Source organism: Bufo bufo, chromosome 8 (assembly GCF_905171765.1).
Source record: "Bufo bufo chromosome 8, aBufBuf1.1, whole genome shotgun sequence".
Taxonomy (NCBI): domain Eukaryota; kingdom Metazoa; phylum Chordata; class Amphibia; order Anura; family Bufonidae; genus Bufo; species Bufo bufo.
Window position 1 is genome coordinate 190,018,064 of NC_053396.1, and position 23,077 is coordinate 190,041,140.

Sequence of the window (23,077 nt, forward strand, 5' to 3'; positions counted from 1 at the left end):
AAAAGGTCTTGTGAAATCCATGTCTCGAAAGGTGGCACAAAGGGACCATTACACTATTAGGGCTCATGCACACGAGTGCCTGTATTGCGGACCGTAAACAGTGAGTCCGTAATATATACGGGCGCTGGCCGCATGCACTCTGCATCACGGATGCAGACCCATGGACTTGAATGGGTCCGCAATCCTCAAGATACGAAGCAGTGCAGAGCAAAGGCACTACGAAGCGCTTCTTTGGGATGTCCATTATTTTTGCAGTGCGGACCGTCTCTGGTGGATCATGGACCCATTCAATTCAATGGGTCCGTATCCACAAACGGCGTGCACGTGGACGGTGCCGTGCATTGTTATTAGCGGTCCGCAGCATGGGCATGGGGCACACACGCTCATGTGCATGAGTTCTTAGGCTGGTGGTCTCAATATTTTAGCTGATCAAAGTCTATATAATATAGCCTAGAGCTGCATTGACAATTATGCAGGCTTCAGAGCTGAAATCTGAGCATTCCTTGCTGGCACTATATCTATATAGAGCTCTGGTGACTTTCATTCTTTTTACACCAGACAGTGTACTGTAGAGCATAGCTGCCAACAGTCCCACATTTTTAGAGACTGTCCTGGCCAATTCAGGATGTCCCGGTTGATTTATGGGGTGTTCCTTGGAGAGGGATTTACATGAGTAGGAGTAATCTGATATAGGAAAAGGTAATAGCATGTAACGGTTGGGATCAGTGAGGCCCTGAACTTCACCAGCACCACTGTCCCTACCTGATTGCATGATCCGCCCCAATTGACGGCCCACAACTGGACGGCGGTCCCTTTCTAACTGGATGCAGGGGCCTACAGGAAGAAATATGAGGAGAAAAATAATAAAGTAGTGACAGATACAAACCGATACAGACTAAATGGCTCTGACAAACAGAACCAGAACCGAACCAAAACAATGATTACAGAGTCATACAAGCCAAGGTTGATACCAGGAGAGTCAAATCTAAAGCCAAATCAAAAAAGTACCAAGATACCTAGCCAGAAGGTCAAACTAGGATGTCTCGTCAGATCCAAATTGTCAGGCAAAGGGGTAAACACCAAAAATACGTTGAGGTCCAAATTCTAGAGGTCAAAATGTAATAAAGCAGATTTAATACAAAAGGCACCTTAATCACAGGAACCTGTGGCCAGCAGTTGCCTATATAAATAGGGTGCCCCATAAATCTCATGGAATGTCCATCCACTTGATCTGTGATGTCATGGCGCAGGATCCCAACGCCCCACCTTATTGGTCGGCGCTTTGGGACATGGGGCCCGGCCAGTAACTAAGCTGAGTTAAAATAAGGAAAATAAATAGTCTCTCAAAACGTTGTAGGGTCCTTATCGGCGCTGCAGATCCACCGCGTGACGTGGGTCAAGTTCACATAAAGTTCAAGCGAATAAGTAATGGTGGTCGCGCTGCCCAATGAATAGGAGTCCGTCAAGTCGAAGGTATATCAGATTTTCTAGCTTCTCACAAATTCAGGGGTCGATGCACCAGAGGACATCCAAACCGCTGTAATAAAAATATGGCGCACAATAGAGAAATACTCACAAGATCGTGAATGATAAAAAGCATAAAACATAGAGTGGTTCCTCGTGTAGCACCCGACCTAGGTTTATATAGGTTGAAAACCGTTAAAAAGAAAAGCTGCCCAAATTGACCAATCCCAGCGCAGCTTTCATGTTCAGAGAGCAGAATATGAAATGAAAGCTGTGCTGTGATTGGTTGCTATGGGCAACGAAGACAGTTTATCTTTTCGACAGTGTCACAGATCTCCCTCAATTGTTTCTTACTGCCCCAGGGTTTTTATCTCGCTCCTCCAGTATATGCTGCTCTATACAAGTCCGGAACGGACAGAAGCGTTGTGTAATATTATCCGCATCCATCTGCCAGACAGATATTATAATCCTTTTCCGTTCTGCCTTTCATGTCCTCAATACAGTTTGGATTACTGATGAATGGCGCTGTTAACTTGATAAAATATTCACAAGGACTGAGATACGTTTAAGCACTGCGGATTTTCTACATTTGGTACTGGAGGTTGAAGAACACCACAAAATTATAACCAGCAGAACTGTGAGTGCAGCTCTGGAGCATAATACAGGCTGTAACATACCGGTAGGTTTAGTGCAGACTGGCAATGGTATGCATTTACGATTGTGATTTTTTTGTGTCGATTATATAGTTATAGGTCTTGATAATGTTGTGATAAATTTGGAGGATCCCCATATGGGTTATATTATTGGCCAGGCCTCTGCTATGTCCTCCTGAAATTTGTATTTTCCGATTTTAAGAGGAAATCAGATGACTCAGGATATTGACCTGTTTTTTGGATGTGTTTCTAAGGGCTCATGCACACAAACCTATTTTCTTTCCGTGTCCGTTCTGTTACTTTTGCGGACCGTATGCGGAACCATTCATTTCAATAGGTCCGCAAAAAAAAACGGAAGCTACTCCGTGTGTGCATTCCGTTTCCGTATATCCATTCCGCCCCAAAAAATAGAACAGGTCCTATTTTTGTCCGCATTACGGACTGTTCTATTAGGGGCTAGCTGTTCCATTCCGCAAAATACGGAATGCAGACGGACGTCATCCGTATTTTTTGCGGACCACAAAATACGGTCATGTGCATGAGCCCTAACTCTGTACAGCCCCTTTAAAGGGGTTCAAGAGGAAACCGGACTCAACCTGTAATAAAGAATAGATGATTACTTTCCTGGCAGATCCGGCACTACCACTCCGGTTCTCCCGACAGGGTTCTGTTTTCCTGGCTGCAGCGATGACGTCATGTTGACAACACGTGACCACTGAAGCCAATCACTGGCATCTTCAGTGCACTGCTGAAGCCGGTGATTGGCTGCAGTGGTCACGTGTTCAGGTGACATCACTGCTGCAGCCAGGAAAACAGAGAAAGGTGGTGGCATGTGATTTGTTAGCAAAGTAATTATCTATTGCTTAAAGGGGTTATCCAGGCTCTCCTATATTGATGACATATCCTCAGGATAGGTCATCAATATCTAATCGGCAGTGGTCTGACACCCGCTAACCCCCCCGATCAGCTGTATAAGGAGGCAGGGCGTGCAGTGTGCACTTGCAATCTCCCGTCTCTCTTCCTGTTTGCTGCTGCTTCGCCATAGACAGCAGCAGTGGACAGGAAGAGAGAAGGGAGACGGCACGTTTCCTCATACAGCTGATGTGCCGAGTGTCAGACCCCCGCCGATCTGATATTGATGACCTATCCTGAGAATAGGTCATCAATATAGAAGAGCGTGGAGAACCCCTTTAATACAGGTCGACCCCCTGAGCTGTCCAGTTTCCTTTTGAACCCCTTTAAAGGGGATGTTCAGAGTTAAAAACATTGCTGCTTCCCCCCCCCCCCCAAAAAAAACTGTGCTACTCCAGTCTGCAGGTTGTTTGTGGTATTACAACACAGCCCAATTCACTTCCATAGAGTTGAGCAGCAATACCAGACGCAACCAGTGGAAAGATGTGGCGCTGTTTTTGTAAAAGTAGACAGCAAATGTAACATTCCCCTTGGCTGCTGGAGCGGAGGAGTAGTTGTAAACCCTTGTCATATTAAAAACTGCCACTTCACTTTCTCTCTGTGCTTTAAATATAAGGTCCTATATGCATGATGGAAAATTTAGTATAACAGGTTGTCAGGGCATGCTGGGAGTTGTAGTTTCGTCCTATTGGAGAGTCACATGTTGCAGATGACGGGTACAGCTAGTTAATGCTTATATCTGCAGTCCTATGTAATAGTACAGAAACGGTGAGCTGGTTCCATTACGAGCTATTATGTCATCTCAATGTTTTCCGGCTCGGCTCTGCTACATCTGATTATTCAGCGCCTGCCACTATCACATCAGCCCTGCCACTATGCCCAGAATGACTTTCATCATGTCAAATGGTTCACGTTTATTTCATAGATGGAAATAAACAGATCCTGGAGAATTAATTAGATGTCAGATTGTACGTTTTTTTGCATTCTGTGTCACGCTGCACCTGTTCCTTTGCCATCCAATTTCTAGCATTACAAAAGAATATGTATTTTTTTTTTTCTTCAATATTTCCTTTTTGTTATTAAAGGAGTTGTCCAGGATCAGGAATATAAGATCTGCTTTAGGCCTCTTTCCCACGGGCGTGTGCGCCCCGTTGCCGTATTACATGGGTGCCGTTCCGTGGGCATTCCGCATCACGGATGCGGACCCATTCACTTCAGTGGGTCCGCAAATCCGGAGATGCGGAATGGTGCAGAACGGAAGCACTACGGAGTGCTTCCGTGGGGTTTCGTCCCGTACTTCCGTTCCGCAAAAAGATAGAACATGTCCTATCTTTTTGCGGAACGGCCGGATCGCGGAAACATCCGCTGCGGCTGCCCCACGGACTGTGCTCGTCTATTGCGGTTCGCATTTTGCGGGCCGCAGCATGACCACTGGGCGCACACGCCCGTGTGAAAGAGGCCTTATTCCGAGCTGTCTGTGGAAAATGTTGTATCTGCTATCAGGCATTACACATGGCAGTCTCAGCCTGGTGTCACATATAGGTTTTTTTCACGGCGCATGCGCGGCCAAGCTCGGTTCACGCCTAGGACAGTACTGGCTCGGCTATGTATGGCAGTCCCATAGCAGTAAATGGAGGGCAAGGTGCGCATGCGCGATACACTCTCCTTCACTTTGGGGGTGCCCATTCTGGAGATAGGAGCAGGTCCCAGAGGTTAGTACCCGCAACTATCTGACATTAATGGCATATCCTAGTGATATGCCACCAATGTCAGATAGGTGCAGATCCCAGAGGTTGGACCTGCACCTATCTCCAAAATGGGCCCCCTAAAGTGAAGGAGAGGGCACCGTGCATGCACTGCCTGCTCTGTTAATTTCTATGGGAGTTCTGAAAATAGCTGAGCAAGCTCGCTCTGCTATTTTTGGCAGTACCATAGAAATGAATAGAGAGCGCACATCGCAAGCGCGGCCACCGCTCCATTCACTTCTATGAGACTGTTGGAGATAGCCGAGCCAGCAATCTGCAGCCAATAGAATTGATTGGAGGGCGACTGCTCATGAGTGGCTGGTCTCCGCTGACTTTGGATGTCCCGTCCTGGAGATAGGTGCAGGATCCGCACCTATCTGACATTTTTGGCATGTCTCAGATGAGACAATCTCTTCAATGCCCGGGTGGTACTCGTATATTTTATAGATTCACTACACATAGAGTGATCGACATCAAGTGTTTATTTCTTTTAATGTTGATGATAGCTTACAGCTAAAGAAAACCCAAAAGTCAGATTGTATAGAATTTTGTGACAAGGTTGAATATTGTAGACTCATGGTGTCACACTCTAATCAGCTAATCGACACAAAACACTTGCATAGGTTTCCTGGTTTCTCAGTCTGGTTCAGTAGGCTTCACAATCATGGGGAAGACTGCAGACTTGACAGTTGTCCAGAAGACAGTCATTGACACCTTCCAGAAGAGTGATCTACACATAGAGTGATCGACGTCAAGTGTTTATTTCTTTTAATGTTGATGATAGCTTACAGCTAAAGAAAATCCAAAAGTCAGATTGTATAGAATTTTGTGACAAGGTTGAATATTGTAGACTCATGGTGTCACACTTTAATCAGCTAATCGACACAAAACACTTGCATAGGTTTCCTGGTTTCTCAGTCTGGTTCAGTAGGCTGCACAATCATGGGGAAGACTGCTGTCACGAGGGTGTCAAGAACCACGCCTGACTCCGTTATACCCGGGGTCAGGAAGTCGCAGCGGTTGGCTGCACGCTCTATGTAAGATAGGGCTGTTTCCTTATGGTAGCTTTCTGGGTTTGCTTTGCAAACCCTTTTGGCTCACTCAGGGATCCGTAGCTCCTTCTCCTCAGCTGTTCCTTGTCCATCACTCCCAAACCTCCTTATATTCCCCTCTCACACTTCTCTGGTTGCCAGATATAGAGCTTCCTGCCTGGACATCTATTCTGACCCTCTGGAGCTGTGTTGCTGCGTTCTCTGGTAGTTGGTCCAGGACGCTACCCTCCGTATCCCTGTTGGACCTTTGTGGTCTATTGTGGTCGCCCATCTGGGTGTATGTGTTTGTCTGTTTTGTCTGTCCTCTCCCTGGTGTTTCCCTCTTAGTGACAGTGGTGCGGACTAGCGATCCCACCGGCCCGTTCACTATCTAGGGCTCATTTTAGGGAAAGCCAGGGTTTAGGCACGTGATCGCCGCACGGGTGAGGAACCCGTCTAGGGACGTCAGGGCAGTCAGGTGCCAGCCGCAAGGTGAGTTAGGGGTCACCACCTTTCCCTCTCCCTTGGGCAGGGCTTTCCCTTTTTCCTCCCTGTGCGTGACGCCGGTCATTACAACTGCAGACTTGACAGTTGTCCAGAAGACAGTCATTGACACCTTCCAGAAGGTGGGGAAGCCACAAAAGGTCATTGCTAAAGAAGCTGGCTGCTCACAGAATGCTGTATCCAAGCATATTAAAGTTGAGTGGAAGGAAAAAGTGTGCAAGAAAAAGGTGCACAAGCAACAGGGATAACCGCAGCCAGGGGCGTTGCTAGGGTCCCAAAAGATCTGGGGCCCAAGCCCCAATGAATATGGCCCACTTCCCTAAGTCGCCACCCCTCCCCCTACACACCGTATTTTGCTTTACTTGCTATACAGCAGCACATACCTGTCACATCCAGGGCCTCCAGGTGACGTCTCCTCTGATGTAGATCTTCTCTGTCATTAACTATTAACCCCCTTAGGGGCTAGAACCTGGGATCTTTTCATCCCTCGTCCTATTCACCCTAATAGAGCTCTATTAGGGTCAATAGGACCTCACATTCTCCCTGCTGCCCTGTGCTTCGTGCACACAGCAGGGAGCTTACCATGGCAGCCAGGGCCTCAGTAGCGTCCTGGCTGCCATGGTAATCGATCGGAGCCCCAGGATTACACTGCTGGGGCTCCGATCAGAAGCTCACACTGCACCACCAATGAGGAGCAGGGGAGGGGACCCTGTGGCTATTGCCACCAATGACTTTAATTCTAGGGGGGTTGGGGGGGGCGCACTGCGCCACCAATGTTTTTAGTACTGGGGGAAGGAGGGGCGCACTGCGCCACCAATGAAGATAAGTAACCTTTTCATAAAAATACAGGAGACGGGTGCGGCACATGAGGGGTTAACTGCCGCGGATCGCAGCGCCCTGTCATAGAGGTCAGTTGCCGGCTAGGTGATTCTACCGCCGGCACCCGCCGCCTATATTTGTATTAATGGGTGAGTTATCATCATTGGTGGCGCAGTGGCCACAGCCCCTCCCCTCCTCCGCCCCTCTCTCTCCTTATTAGCGGCAGCAGCAGCACAGGGGGGAGGGAGGGAGAGACTCCTCCCCTGTGCTGCTAAGGGAACATGGTGAGTAGCGCAGCCTAGTATCGGTAAATGTCAAATCCCGGTATCGAATCGATACCGGTACAAAAGTATAGATTGGGTATCGATAATTCCATACCCGCTACAACCCTACTCAGTAGTAATAAGGCTCCCCATAGTGCTCTTAGTAGAAAAAAGGTGGATCTATAAGTCCCTCCTATTAGCCCCCAGTAAGAATAAGAACACCTATAATGTCCCCAGTATTTATACTGCCCCCTACTGTTATAATGCTCACCCTGAAGTGCCCCCAGTATTTAAAATGCCCCCTCCGGTCCCCCTTGTAGTTATATTCCTCCCTCCGCCATAGAGTCCCATGTAAATAACATCACACCATCTCTCTAGCTCTCTAGCTCCCTTCAATATACAGTCCCATGTAAATAACATCAGTTTTCCCCCAGCCGCCTCCAACATGCAATCCCATGTAAACATCACGCCCTCAACATTCAGTCCTATGTAAATAACATAATCCCCCCCACCAGCCACCTTCAACATACAGTCCCATGTAAATAACATAATCCGCCCCCACCAGCCACCTTCAACATACAGTCCCATGTAAATAACATCACTTACTCCCACAGCCACCATCAACATACGGTCTCATGTAAATAACATCACTCCCTCCCCTAGCCACCTCCAACATACAGTTCCATGTAAATAACAGCCCTCCCTTTAGCCTAAATATACAGTCCCAGTTAAATAACCACAACTCCCAGCATTGCTCTACCTCTCCCTTCACTTACCTCTCCTCATGTAGCAGACATCAACACAGCTTCTTCCCCCAGGACTTCTACTCTTCACTGCCTTCCTCTCCTGCACTGGTCACATGATGGTGACATCATCGCAGGTCCTTCTCAACCACTGCCTGTTTTACTGGTCACATGACCTGTGATCACAGGTCCTTGAGATCTTCCAGTGCATTAGATTCAATTGTATTGCCGTCCTGAGGACAGTAATACAGTTGTATCTAGCTGGCAGGCAGTACATTCGGGGGCCCGGGACAAAACATCAGGGGCCCGGGCCCCCAAATGTTTTAACCTAGCAACGCCCCTGACCGCAGCCTTAAAAGGATTGTCAAATAATGGGCATTCAAGAACCCGGTAGAGACTCTGAAGGAGTGGACTGCGGATGCAGCCAGTGCCTCAAGAGCCAACCCAAATACTGCACATACATTGCTGTATTTAAAATAATTTTTTGAATTGGTCTTTCATTTTCCGAGATCCTGACTTTTGCGTTTTCATTAGCTGTCAGCCATAATCTTCAACATTTAAAGAAATAAACGCTTGAAATCGATCGTTCTGTGAATCTATAGACCATCTGTGTGCGGTGACTATACAGCTAGGGAAAGTAGCAAGATTATTACTCAGCTTTGCAAAAACACTAACCAGACCTCGCTACCGCTACACTTATCCCTTTGTCGTCAGTATCCTTGAATTACGCTGCCTCTGTATGTACTTATACTGCTGCAGCGGATGTGACTCACTCGGCAGTGTCAGTGGAGTTATATCATCTGTGAGGTACAGCCGGATCTCTGCATCTTCCCTCTTCACACTTATATACCTGCTGATAACGGAGAATGAATAGTACATAAAGCAGGATAAGGCCTCTTGCACACAGCCGTTGTGCTCCCGTGGCCGTATTGCGGGCCGCATACGGCGGTTCCGCAATACACGGGGCACCGGCCGTGTGCATTCCTCATCACGGATGCGGACCCCTTCACTTAAATGGGTCCGCAAATCTGGAGATGCGGTGCGGAACGGAAACACAGAACGGAACCCCACGGAACCTCGTGCTTCTGTTACGCAAAAAAAATAGAACTTGTTTTTTGCGGAACGGACGGATCATGGACCCCTTTAAGTTGAATGTGTCTGGATCAGTCCCGGCCGCCGCACGGACGTTGCCTGCACAAATTGCGGTCCCCAATGCACAGAACGTAACCACAACGGCCGTGTGCAAGAGGCCTAAGAAGCGAATAAGCCCCAGCGTAATCAGGTCACATGCACAAGCTGCAATGCATCCACAATATGGCACCCATACAATGCCATGTGCCCATACTGTGCCTTCAAGGTCGCTTTAGCCATGGGGTAAATAGTGCAACAGGTCCCCTGGATAGGAATATAGTTAAAGGGGTCATCCCACAAAATAAATTCTACACTTTTCAGATCAGCACCTGGATCTGAATACTTTTGTAGTTGCATGTAATTAAAACTGTATTATATCTACTGAGTTATTCAATGAAATCTATCTGTAGAGCGCCACCTGCTGTTTGCCCTTTTTCTACTTTCTCTGTCCTGTTCACTGAGTTGGACACACATGCTCAGTTCTATCCTTCAACTGCCACCAGCTACTAGATTAAGTACGATTTTAAATTTTTACATTATTCATGGGATAACCTCTTTAAAAACGGGGCAGGGGAGCATCCTTACCCCCGCCGGCCTTGCTGCAGGCAATGCTGCTGATTTTACCGTTTCCTCAGCTCCCTCTGGGTACATGCACCCTATGCCTACTCTACTTGACGACGGGTGCATGTGGATGAGCCGTATGCATGGTCACTCGTGCAACTATAAACAATGTCAAATCCTGAAGTGAGTATTTGGCGTGAGAGCATAGATCATCCCCATTTGCCTAACGATAAGTGTGAAGTCACGACTAATGGCCCCAACTGAAATTAAAGGGGTCATACAGGATTAGAAAAAAAAAAAAAGACTGCTTTCTTACTAAAACAGCGCCACCCCTGCCCAGAGGTAGAGTCTTGTATTGCAGCTAGACGGAGGTGAATAGAGTTGAGATGCAATACCAGGCACAGCCTCTGGACAGGAGTGGTGCTGTTTTTGTAAAAAAAAAAAGCAGCCATGTTTTTCTAATCCTGCATAACTTCCTTTAGTTTTGGATATATGCAAATAATGCTGAGAATTCATATCTCAGTTTTAGGGAAATGGCAGGAGTACGCTTAGAATGTAAGATGCAGGACTGTCCCGCCTGTCATAATACGACCTTATGTTCTTTCTCTATGACCCCAGGCCTGCCAGGCCCTATATAAAGCATTAATCTCCCCTGCCTCCTGCCAGCCTGAGCTCTGATCCATGTGCGCCGCTAGATCAGGAGACTCCCAGGGGCTCCTCTCGTTTAACGGCATGAAGCCTGTAGCACCTGCCGCTGGATTCCTGCACGTCTCTGGTACGCAGGGAGAGCAGCGCGTTTCAGCGCTTTCCCAGGGGTGGAAGGTGTATAAATAGTGCAGACGTTAAGTCTGTCCCTGTTTGACATCTCTCTTGAGACGGCAGCTAGCAAAGGCTTGGCGCAGCGTGAGGTGGCACAGCGATTGGCCCAGCTGAGCAATTACATGTAAACTACACAAACAACACGGCCCCTTTTGTCAGACGGCAATTATTTGCCATGTTTTTTTTTTTCCGGCAAAGGCAGCCACATTGATCAGAGGAAGCGATCGGCGAGTCTGATTCCTTGCCGCACCCTGTTGCTCTGAACTGCTTCTGCACCGGGTGCTCAGACATGATTAGGTGAGGGTTGGTCAGCGCTGGACCAAAATTGATGAGGATAGGTGGTATAGCCGGATTGCACTTAGTGGAGTAGCGGACAGGGAAGAGATAAACAGAAAGCAGGTATGAAGAAAGAGTGGAGCGGATTTGATGAGGACTGGAGTCCTGGCTGGTGTAATAATTGGTGAGGAACGAGGCACCGGTGGGCAACCAGTTCATATTTAGATCAGAGCCGTCATCAGGGCACTATAGATGGTACTCCTGGCCATGAAGAGGCCCAGGCTCTCCTGTCAGAGGATATGCCCTGTATGTGCAGCAAGCCTCTGAGAAGCCGGTGCAGAGGATGGCAGAGGTAGTGGGCCTGATGAGTTGTTGTGTCATGGTGTCCTACCTCAGTCCGTTACTCCCTGGGGTTCAGTGCAGTGATATGAAGGAACCAGGCAGAGATTATAGAACAAATAACGTCTTTCTTTAGGCTACTTTCACACTTGCGGCAGAGGATTCCAGCAGGCAGTTCCGTCACCGGAACTGCCTGCTGGATCCGTCAAAACCCATGCAAACTGATGGCATTTGTCAGATGGATCCTTATGACAAATGCATTGAAATGCCGGATCCGTCTCTCCGGTGTCATCTGGAAAAACGGATTCGGAATTTATTTTTTTCACATTTTTTGCGGTCTGAGCATGCGCAGACCGCAATGCCAGATCTATTTTGCCAGAACACTCGGGGCCGGATCATGGCGTTAATGCATGTCAATAGGAAAAAAATGCCGGATCCGGCATTCCGGCAGGTGTTCCGGAATTTTGGACGTAGATAAAACCGCAGCATGCTACATGGAAACATAGAAACATAGACTGTGTCGGCAGATAAGAACTATTTGGCCCATCTAGTCTGCCCAATATACTGAATACAGTATATCTCCGTATTATCTCCGTCCTGAAAAGTCAAAAGGACTGAACTGAAGACATCCTGATGCATCCTGAACGGATTACTCTCCATTCAGAACGCATTAGGATAAAACTGATCAGTTCTTTTCCGGTATTGAGCCCCTAGGACGGAACTCAATTTCGGAAAAGAATAACGCTAGTGTGAAAGTGCCCTCTCTGAGTGGAAAAAAACAAATAGCAGCACATGCAGCAGCAGTTCTTTCAAAGTGCAGTTTCTCCTCCCAGATAATAAAGTATGGTGGGTGGCAATGTGGCAGAAGAATTTTACTAGCAGACAATGTCTCTCCTGATTTTTCTTTACTACAGCTATAAAGTTGGCACCTGTGGCTGTAGGTGTCCACTTTATAATGCAGGCTCCTAGCTATGCCTGTCCTGAACTGCGGTGGTGGTGTCTTAATGTGTTTCCCATCACCTTGCAGCGGAGTCTGTATAGATTGATTGTCACTCTGTTGACAATACTACACAGTAGTTTAAAGATCTTCTGTAGCCTGGGATCCTTCAGGCTCGCAGGAATAGTTGTCCTCCTAGATGAGCCAACTCTGTGGTCTTCATGACCTGGAGGAGCGAGGGCTGGATCACACTCTCTTTCACACTCTCCTCTAACTAGCCCTGCCCCTCTCTTGGCAGGAAGTCGGACCAGCCCACTCCTACCAAGAGGGGAGAAATGGTATGGTAAGTCCCATTTATGTTACCAACAATACCTATCTGCTGGTGTACAAAGTGAATAGGAAGAAGTGCGATATTGAACATTACATTACAAACCACTGCAGTTACCCACAGGTCTGGGATTCTGCATATGTATTATAAATGTTCTCTGCTGTGCCCTCTGTTTGTGGTGAGGTGGTTTATGTCTCCCCCCCCCCCCCCCCCATCAGGCTTGGACTGGCCCACAGGGGTACAGGTGAATCTCCTGGTAGGCCCTTGAGCAAGGTGGGCCCCTAGTTCCCCACCCCTTGCACAAATGTCACAGCACTTCATAGGGAGCGTACAGGATCTCACCTAGCCATCTCTCCAAGCATGCTGGGAACTGTAGTTTTGCAACAGCTGGAGGGCCACAGGTTGGGCATCCCTGAGTTAGAGGGAGGAGCCATTTCGAGCAATGAAGAACCATTTTAAGCAATAAGGAAATCCTGGTGACACAATCGGGACAAGCCGAGCGCTTGAATGAAGTTTTGTGGGGCAGCACTTTTGATTGTGCCCTCCGAGAGGCAACAGCATCATGCTCACAACATACATAGATTCAGGTTGGACTTTTTGGGACGTTGAGTTCCCTGACAAAATAATGCCCAAGGTACAAGATGGAAGAAATGTGAGGGGCCCTGACCAATTGCCTATAGGAGGCCCACATATTCTAGATGGCAACTCTGATGGCATGGATGTTGGGCTTGGCTGGACTAGCCACTGCTAGGATAAGATGCTGCACTACCAGCAGTCGGTGACATGAAGCTGTGGACCTGGACAGGGAGCGTCTAATGATAGGAGGCATAACCTAGCCGTCTCTTTACATGCTTTGTAGATCCATAAGCAGAATCTTCTGCCTGTTGTAAGGGAGCATAAACCTGGCCAAAAAGGAAAGTCGCCCAAGCCTGCATTAACACAAAACGCTATGTGTATGGAGGGTGCCTTCTGATTCTCCCTTGATGAAACATGTCAGGTGGACGAAGAATAGGCCATGTTGGATTTCTACATATTGGGTTGGGTCTTATTTCCACATTGAAGTAACCACGCCTAGTCAAGCCAAGTGTTCATGTTTTTATTGGCGTGAAAAAAAAGGGGTGCTCTGCCAACACCTGTTTCATCAGTCAGATTAAGGCTGCTGATGAATCTGCAGGGCAAAACAAGTCTCTCAAGTTTTTTTACTGGCCTTAAAAGACATCAAAAGATTTGTACCTATGAAACTGGCTGACCTGTTGCATGTGCGATGTACGGCAAACGGCCATGGGTCCCTTAAAGCAAATGTTTTTCGTGACACCAGTTGTAATGATGCAACCAGGGCCCCTTTTAGTGATACGGTAGATGGTACCCAGGTGTAGGAATGCCAGAGTGGTGAAGGGTAGCCTATAATGTCCCTTAAGGTGTTGTGCACGTGTCAAGGTGCTCCTACCTGGATACGCAGCAATTAAAAGGGGGGTTGTTGATGAAGGGGGATGAAGAAATAAACTCCAGACCTTGTAATGAAGTTGATAACAACTTTACTTTGCATGAACATTTCTCAAAACAGACTCAGGCTTTGTCTTAGTTTCCAGCAGGCTTAAGCATTAACGGTGGCAGGCAAACTCCTCTCTGCTACGTTTGTTGCTCTCTGGCTCTTTTGTGCTGACAGGCTAGCTATGTGCTGACAGGCTAGCTAGTCTTAGCTTTAACTGCAGGCTGTAACTTTCTTCTTGTAGTCTGTCTCTAAACTGTCCAGGAAAAAACTTTACTCCTGTCTAAAGAGGCTTCCAGCTTCTGCCTCCATGTCCACCTGAGCTGAAGGTGCTCCAGCTGGCCTAGACAGGGTCACGTCCAACAGGGACGTGCTGGTGAACCAGACATATTACATGTAAACAGCTACATAACAAGATTATGAATGCACATTGTTCAGGACCTGGAAATAAAATACATAAATTACATGACACTAGCCCATTAGAGATAGTAGCATGGTGCAAAAGTGGTAATGCACCTCTGGGGCGTTACACATGTGCACTTGGCAGCTGAAAACATCTGTGTTGGTCCCATGTATATACACTCACCTAAAGAATTATTAGGAACACCATACTAATACGGTGTTGGACCCCCTTTTGCCTTCAGAACTGCCTTAATTCTACATGGCATTGATTCCACAAGGTGCTGATAGCATTCTTTAGAAATGTTGGCCCATATTGATAGGATAGCATCTTGCAGTTGATGGAGATTTGAGGGATGCACATCCAGGGCACGAAGCTCCCGTTCCACCACATCCCAAAGATGCTCTATTGGGTTGAGATCTGGTGACTGTGGGGGCCATTTTAGTATAGTGAACTCATTGTCATGTTCAAGAAACCAATTGGAAATGATTCGAGCTTTGTGACATGGTGCATTATCCTGCTGGAAGTAGCCATCAGAGGATGGATACATGTTCTCATTCTGTTTACGCCAAATTCGGACTCTACCATTTGAATGTCTCAACAGAAATCGAGACTCATCAGACCAGGCAACATTTTTCCAGTCTTCAACAGTCCAATTTTGGTGAGCTCGTGCAAATTGTAGCCTCTTTTTCCTATTTGTAGTGGAGATGAGTGGTACCCGGTGGGGTCTTCTGCTGTTGTAGCCCATCCGCCTCAAGGTTGTGCGTGTTGTGGCTTCACAAATGCTTTGCTGCATACCTCGGTTGTAACGAGTGGTTATTTCAGTCAACGTTGCTCTTCTATCAGCTTGAATCAGTCGGCCCATTCTCCTCTGACCTCTAGCATCCACAAGGCATTTTTGCCCATAGGACTGCCGCATACTGGATGTTTTTCCCTTTTCACACCATTCTTTGTAAACCTTAGAAATGGTTGTGCGTGAAAATCCCAGTAACTGAGCAGATTATGAAATACTCAGACCGGCCCGTCTGGCACCAACAACCATGCCACACTCAAAATTGCTTAAATCACCTTTCTTTCCCATTCTGACATTCAGTTTGGAGTTCAGGAGATTGTCTTGACCAGGACCACACCCCTAAATGCATTGAAGCAACTGCCATGTGATTGGTTGACTAGATAATTGCATTAATGAGAAATAGAACAGGTGTTCCTAATAATTCTTTAGGTGAGTGTATGTACCCACAAGAAAAATTGTTTGAATATATGCAAATGAGTCTCTAGGAGCAACGGGGGTATTGCTGTTACACCTAGAGGCTCTGCCCTCTCTGTAACTACTGTGCCCTCTCCACTTTGACAGGGTCAGGTGTGATGACATTTACACTGCCTGACCCTGTCAAAGTGGAGAGGGAGCAGCAGTTGCAGAAAGAGCTGAGCCTCGCAGACTGGCATAAGGAATAAAAGAGTCTTAAGAATCCATTTTCCTGACATCTGTCCTAATGACACCTTTTTTAACCTGTATCTATCGATCATGCCTTTATGTGTGTATACTATCTATCTGTAGTGGTTGTATGCATGTGTGTAATCTGTATGGATGTGTCATATAGTAGTACTGTATATGTGTGTGGTTTAGCCATACTATCTTTGTGCGCGGTATAATGAATGTGTATGGTATAGCGGTGTCATGTATGTGTGATGATGCCAGACATTAAATTACAGAATAGTATACAGTTTAGGACAGCACCATACAAAAGTTCACTCATTGCTAAGCCACTAAGAGGAAGACCCAATACTCATAACTGTACTCAGAAAAGTCAAGGGTATTGTTATGCTAATGTAATGAAAAGCCAAACTAACGGCCAGCAAATGCAGCGTACCAGACACACTTTGCGCAAGCCGTCACACTCTGAACACCCTTGAGGGCCGGGGTACTCTTCACCCGCCTCCAGCAGGAAGGGGGACTTTGGCAGAGCCCTTCCCAGGTGTCAAGTAGCAGGGCGGCTGGTGGCTGGGCACATGGGCCGCAGTTGGGCAAAAAAAAACTAAGTAAATACCGTGACACTGAAGCAATGGTCAATAGGGAAACACAAGAATAGTCAGGAAACGTAAGCCAGGGCAAAAGAACCAGAAGAGAGCCAGAGACAGAGCCAGAGCCAGAGCCGCAACTGAATAATCAGCAGTGAGTGGGGGAAAAGACCAGGTTTTAATATCCCTCCTCAGATCACCTGACTCCGCTGAGGTCACACCCAATCTCCACCCTCAGACCAGGGAAGCAGAGGTGAGGGCTGAGAGTGTGCAGAGGAGGGAGCCTCCCACCACATGTCCAAGTCAGGAGACACAACAACACAGGTTCCCTGGCAACAGCTGACACAAGTGCAGTGGCGTGCCTAGGGTGTTTGGCACCAGGGGCGGGTCCTTTCTCTGGCCCCCCCCCCCCCAATACTTTAAAAGAATTGTTTCCCCTCACAGATCACAGTAGTATTGCCCTCATTGTACAACCTTCACAGTAGTTTTGAACAGATGTGCCCCCCTCACAGTAGTTATGCTCTCTCTGTGCCCCTTTCACAGTAATAATCCCCATTGTGCCCCTTCACAGTAATAATCCCCATTGTGTACCCTTCATAGAATTAATCCTCATTGTTCCCCCTGTATAGTAATAATGCCCACTGTTCCCCTTCATAGTAATAATGCCATTTTGCCCCCTTCACAGTAATAATCCCCATTGTGTCCCCTTCATAGTAATAATCCCCATTGTGCCCCCTGTATAGTAATAATGCCCACTGTGCCCCCTTCATAGTAATAATGCCCATTTTTCCCCCTTAATAGTAGTAATGCCCACTGTGCTAGTAATGCTCTCTGTGCCCCCTCCATAGTAGAAATACCCTTTGTGCCCCCTTCACAGTACTAATGCCCACTGTGCCCCCTTAACAGTACTAATGCCCACTGTGCCCCCTTCATTGTAGTAATGCCGTCTGGCTCTGTGCCCCCTCCATAGAGGGCACTACTAATGTGAAGGGGGCACAATGGACATTTCTACTATGGAGGGGGCACAGAGCCAGACGGCATTACTACAATGAAGGGGGCACAGTGGGCACTACTAATGTGAAGGGGGCACAATGGGCATTTCTACTGTGTCCCCTCCATAGTAGTAATGCCCTCTGTGCCCCCAGCTATTTGAAGAGAGGGCAGCGCTCATATGAGAGCTGCTTTCTCTGTTCTGTTCACCTGCTCGCTGTAGCATTTGCAGTGATGAGCAGGTAAACAGAGCAGAGAAGGCAGCGCTAAAAAAAAAAACGGACAACCCCTTTAAAGACATACTTGGAAAACATTACATACAGCGTTACAGAACATACAGGGTCATACAGCGCCACATACCTCTTACATCCAGTGACTTCTCTTCTCTGATGTAGATATTCTCTTTCCTCTTCTTCTCCTGTCAGACCAGACCGGCATGGTGACTTCTTTCAGCCGCGCCTCGTCTCTGCAGAGTTTAACAAACAGACATCTTACTTTCCTACTTTTCCATCATCCTCCCACCTTCTCAACACCCCATCCTGCCACCCCCAATATTGTGCCCACTGTGCTCCCCAATACTTTCCTGCAGAAACAGTCCCCATGAAAATACTGGTACCACACAGATAGTGCGTCAGTACAAAAACACCCGTTTATATTGTGCGCTAGTACAAAAAACTCCCCTCTTCCTTTCAGATCAGACCCCCATATAAAACCCTAAATGAGATCCCCCCCATCTCAGACCAGACCCCCTTTAGACCTCTATGTCAGACCCCATATAAGACCCCAGTTTTAGACCTCAGATCAGACCCCCATTCGACCTCCATGTAAGACCCCGACCCAATATAAGCCCTCAGATAATACCCCCATATAAGACCCCCCATTAGACCTCCAGATCCCCATATCTGACCCCCAGTCAGACCTTCAGACCCCCCAGTCAGACCTCCAGACTCCCCAGTCAGACCTCCAAACCCCCCATTAGACCACTCCAGACCCCCAGTCAGACCTCCAAACCCCCCATTAGACCACTCCAGACCCCCAGTCAGAACTCCAGACCCCGTCAGACCTCCAGACCCCCAGTCAGACCTCCAGACCCCCCCAGTCAGACCTCCTGACCCCCCAGTCAGACCTCCTGACCCCTCATTAGACCTTTCCAGACCCCCATTAGACCTCTCCAGACCCCCCATTAGACCTCCATATCAGATCTCAGATCAGACTGTAAAATAATAAAGTAATTTACCTCTCCTGTCACCACTCTCCCTGTCCTGGCTGTCTTCTCTTCTCAGGGCCCCCGCTGCCATCACCTGACCTCCTGCAGCGTCAGGTCAGAGTGCGCTCTGTACGTCCTGGCGCTGCAGGCAGCCAGGACACAGCAGCGCGGGCCCTGAGAAGAGCGAGCAGGTGGAGGGGTAAGTACTGTACAGCGCTCACAGCGCTTCTCTCCCCCTCCTCTTGCAGACTAGTGAGCGCTTCCATTATGGAAGCGCTCACAAGTATTCCCTTTATAAGATGCACTGCATCTTATAAAGGGAAAAGCAATGAGCGCCTCTATCTGTATTGATCGAAGCACTCATTGTTTTGTTTTGGCACCCCCCTGAGAGCTGGCACCCGGGGCGGACCCCCCCCCCCCCGGCCCCCCCTTGGGCACGCCACTGCACAAGGGGTTCCGGTGTCCTGGGACCCCTGACCAGCGTCAGCGCTGGGAATGAAGGCGTCCCGTCTCCTAGCAGCAGCAAGATCCGGAATGGATCCCACAGAGTGACGTACGAGCATAATGCGCAAAACTTTACTAGCTTCGCCCTCCGGAGGCGACACCCCGCCCCTCGTGGCCAGCGAGGGATGAGGGATGTCCCGCCGTAGGGCCAGAGACCCTCTGGGAGAATGAGAGACACATCTTCGTGTGGTTACATGTCTCCCTGGCTGCCTGATGGGTATGCAACATCCGGAACATGGGTGATAAAAAAAATATCTTTGAACGGATGCTGCAGTCCTTTAACATTTTAATTTATATTATATACATATTATGTGCCATTGAGCAATGAGATAATATACCTTTATTTTATTTTTTATTATAGGCATCTTCATCTCGAGCAACCCTAACTCCAACGTCATCTCACATAAGGCTTCCACAAGAAACAAATCAGCCATGGCATACGTCCTAAGAGTGGGAATCCTTCTGGTGGTATCCATACTTGCATCCGCCTCCTCAGACATATCAGAAGATAACTGTACAGTATCAGAGATTCGTCAATGTCAGCCGGGCATCCTGCTCCCAGTCTGGAACCCCCACAATCCATCCACAGGAGACAAAGCTGCCCGGGCTGTGGTTTATTTTGTAGCAATGCTTTACCTCTTCCTGGGGGTGTCAATCATTGCTGACCGCTTCATGGCCTCGATTGAGGTCATCACATCACAAGAGAAGGAAATAACACTGACCAAACCAAATGGAGAAACGAGTGTTGCGACTGTGCGCATATGGAACGAGACAGTTTCCAATCTGACACTGATGGCACTAGGTTCTTCTGCTCCAGAGATCCTTCTCTCTGTTATTGAGGTGTGTGGTCACAACTTTCAGGCAGGTGAACTAGGGCCAGCAACCATTGTGGGTTCTGCTGCATTTAACATGTTTGTGATTATTGCCATTTGTGTCTATGTCATCCCCAATGGTGAGTCAAGGAAGATCAAGCACCCAAGAGTATTTTTTGTCACAGCTACCTGGAGTATCTTTGCTTACATATGGTTGTACCTCATTCTCGCTGTTATCTCTCCAGGTCGTGTCCAAGTCTGGGAGGCGTTGGTCACTCTCTTATTCTTTCCAGCCTGTGTGGTCTTTGCATGGATAGCAGACAAGCGTCTTCTCTTTTACAAATATGTTTACAAGAGGTACCGAGCAGATAAGCGTAGAGGTATCATCATTGAGACTGAGGGGGAATTCCCCAAAAGCATAGAGATGGATGGCAAGTTGGGGGCATCTGCAGTAATGCCTGCAGAAACTAAAGAACCTGGAGTGCAAGACAGTGCAGCGGCAGCTGCTGAAGCCAAGGAACTTGACGAAAGCCGTAAAGAGGTCATACGCATCTTGAAAGAACTGAAGCAGAAGTATCCGGAACGTGAGCTGGACCAATTGGTGGAAATGGCAAATTACTATGCGTTGCTGCACCAACAGAAGAGCAGGGCCTTCTATCGTATCCAGGCCACACGTATGATGATAGGTGCAGGCAACGTGTTGAAGAAACATGCAGCTGAACATAGCAAAAAGCCAGCCAATCTTCAGGAGGTGACGTCCGAACCTGGAGAGGAGAACACAAGCAAGATCTGTTTCCAACCTTTCAACTACCAGTGTCTGGAAAATTGTGGATTTGTGACGCTCAATGTTGCTTGCCAAGGAGGAGATGGTGGGAGCACATTCTATGTGGACTATAAAACAGAGGACGGCTCTGCCAATGCCGGCTCTGACTACGAATACAGTGAAGGAACTTTAATTTTCAAACCAGGAGAGACCCAAAAAGAGATTAAGATTGGTATCATTGATGATGACATCTTTGAGGAAGACGAACATTTCTTTGTACGACTCATGAACTTAAGAGTAGGCGATGCAGAAGGAATGTTTGAATCGGATGAGGACGGTCGCCCAAAAGCACGTCTGGTCTCTCCGCTCATTGCCACAGTAACCATATTGGACGATGACCATGCTGGAATTTTCACTTTTGAGGAGAAGCTTGTTCATGTCAGTGAAAGTGTTGGAGTTTTGGAGGTAAAAGTGGTTCGCAACTCCGGGGCAAGAGGAACTGTTGTTATACCATATCGGACGGTAGAAGGTTCTGCACGAGGAGGAGGAATTGACTTTGAAGATGCCTATGGAGAGCTGGAGTTTCTGAATGATGAGACAGTGTAAGTAGCCAAAATGATATTTACTGCTAAAAACATGATTGTCTGCCTTGATGTGCCCTTTTGTTTCTGGATTACCAAAGGTAAAAGCAACACTTATGGTGTATACTACAATAATATAATGGCTCTTCAGCTGTGGTGAAGCAACATCTCCCAGCCTGGGTCTGTCAGGGAATGATGGGAGTTGTAGTTTCATCACACCTGGAGAGCCACAGCTTGCAAACCACTGCCAGGACTACCACTAGCAGGGGCGGATTGGTCATAGACCTTACAGAGAAATTTCCCGGCGGGCCAATGCCCAGGAGGCCACCTAAGCCCTCCTCATGGCCGACCAGTGGACGTTCTTGGGATGTATTTTGTGCTGGACTGTGGTATTTGGCTCTGCTGGGGTGGTATAATGTGCTACAAAATGGTATTGCTGGCCCTGCCTACTTATGTTGGCCCTGCCTTCCATCAACTTGAACCCGACTACAAAAAGGGGCCACTTTTAGTATTTTTTCCAGGACCACTTTAAGTTCCCAGTCCATCCCTGACCACCAGAACAGTACAGGTGGTACTGCTGTCAGGGGCCCAGAAAAAACCACCCTCAGATCTTGGTTGCCGCCTAGTAGTCACTGCTTGGCACCTGCACAACTGACCTATTATAAGTATAGCCTCATTGATAATGTGCAAAAATAGGACCCCTTAGGCACCCAAAATGTGGCATGAAACCCAGACATCCCTGAGCCTCTGTGTGTGGAAAAGGGGATGGCAATCATTATGATGGAAAGGAATAGGCAAAAATCTATTCCCAGAGGTTCCCCTCCCACCAGTTTGAATGGAGTGGCAGACAGGATGCACTCTGCCACTTCATTCAAATTCTATGAGAATGCTGAAGACAGTGCTCAAGCACCTCCATGAGTCCCACAGAATTTGAAAGGAGTGCAGCACACATGCTCTACGGCTGCTACATTTGAATACCTCTGCAGTGAGCAGAGGACCCCTATTCTAGTAATCAATTTGAGTCTCAGTGGTGGGGCCCCAGTGATCAGACATTGGTCACCTATCCTGGGGATAGGTGATAAATGTCCATTGTTTGAGAACCCCTTTAACCATTTGCTATTCTGTCCAGATACTACTGATGGCAGCCCTGACCGCCGCTCTAACATATAAAATGTGTAACTGTGAAATAACGAGTGCCCACAAATCAATGCAGCCGAAAATAAATCAAGTGAAAATATATGTCTGGAAAAGACCTTAAAATGCATTACTGCCCATTAATAACATGTACTTCATTATCGTTAACGTGCGTGATTAATTATTTAATTAACATAATTTATATGTAATCATGAAGAGTTAGAACCATCAGTGGAAATGTTGTAATGGGTCTAAAGATCACAACTTTAATTCCTTCTTTTTATGGGCCATTCGCATGTAGTGTAAGGTTAGATGATGACCTTGTGTATATGGGGTGAAAGACAAAATGATTGCCTCCCGTTCATTATCAATCTCGTTGCTCAGTCGGAACAAGTAAGGCTAGATTCACACATTCTGGAAGGGAATAGCCTGACGGATCTCTCTGCATTCCTGCATTGATGGAGGCTTGAAAGTCTCTGTCCCTATACATAACTATAATGGGGACCGGTGTAGACCTGGCCGCAACCCGGCAAATATGCTGAGAAAGAAACCACTGCGCGCAGTGTGAAACTAGCCTAAATGGTCCAAAGCCAATGGTCCAATGGTCTCAAAATCAACTAGAACATCCTCTATGATGTTGATATAGTAAGATT

At 47.5% G+C, this 23,077-nt stretch overlaps 1 protein-coding gene across 1 annotated transcript in view; it reads left to right on the top strand.

The window, feature by feature from the left end:
- Nucleotides 1–23,077, top strand: part of SLC8A2 (solute carrier family 8 member A2) — a 127,163-nt gene that overhangs the window by 21,217 nt on the left and 82,869 nt on the right. The window contains exon 2 of the mRNA XM_040442764.1: nucleotides 19,496–21,311. Coding sequence (XP_040298698.1) covers nucleotides 19,567–21,311 — 1,745 coding nt within the window. The 5' untranslated portion in view covers nucleotides 19,496–19,566. The remainder of the gene's footprint in view (nucleotides 1–19,495; nucleotides 21,312–23,077) is intronic.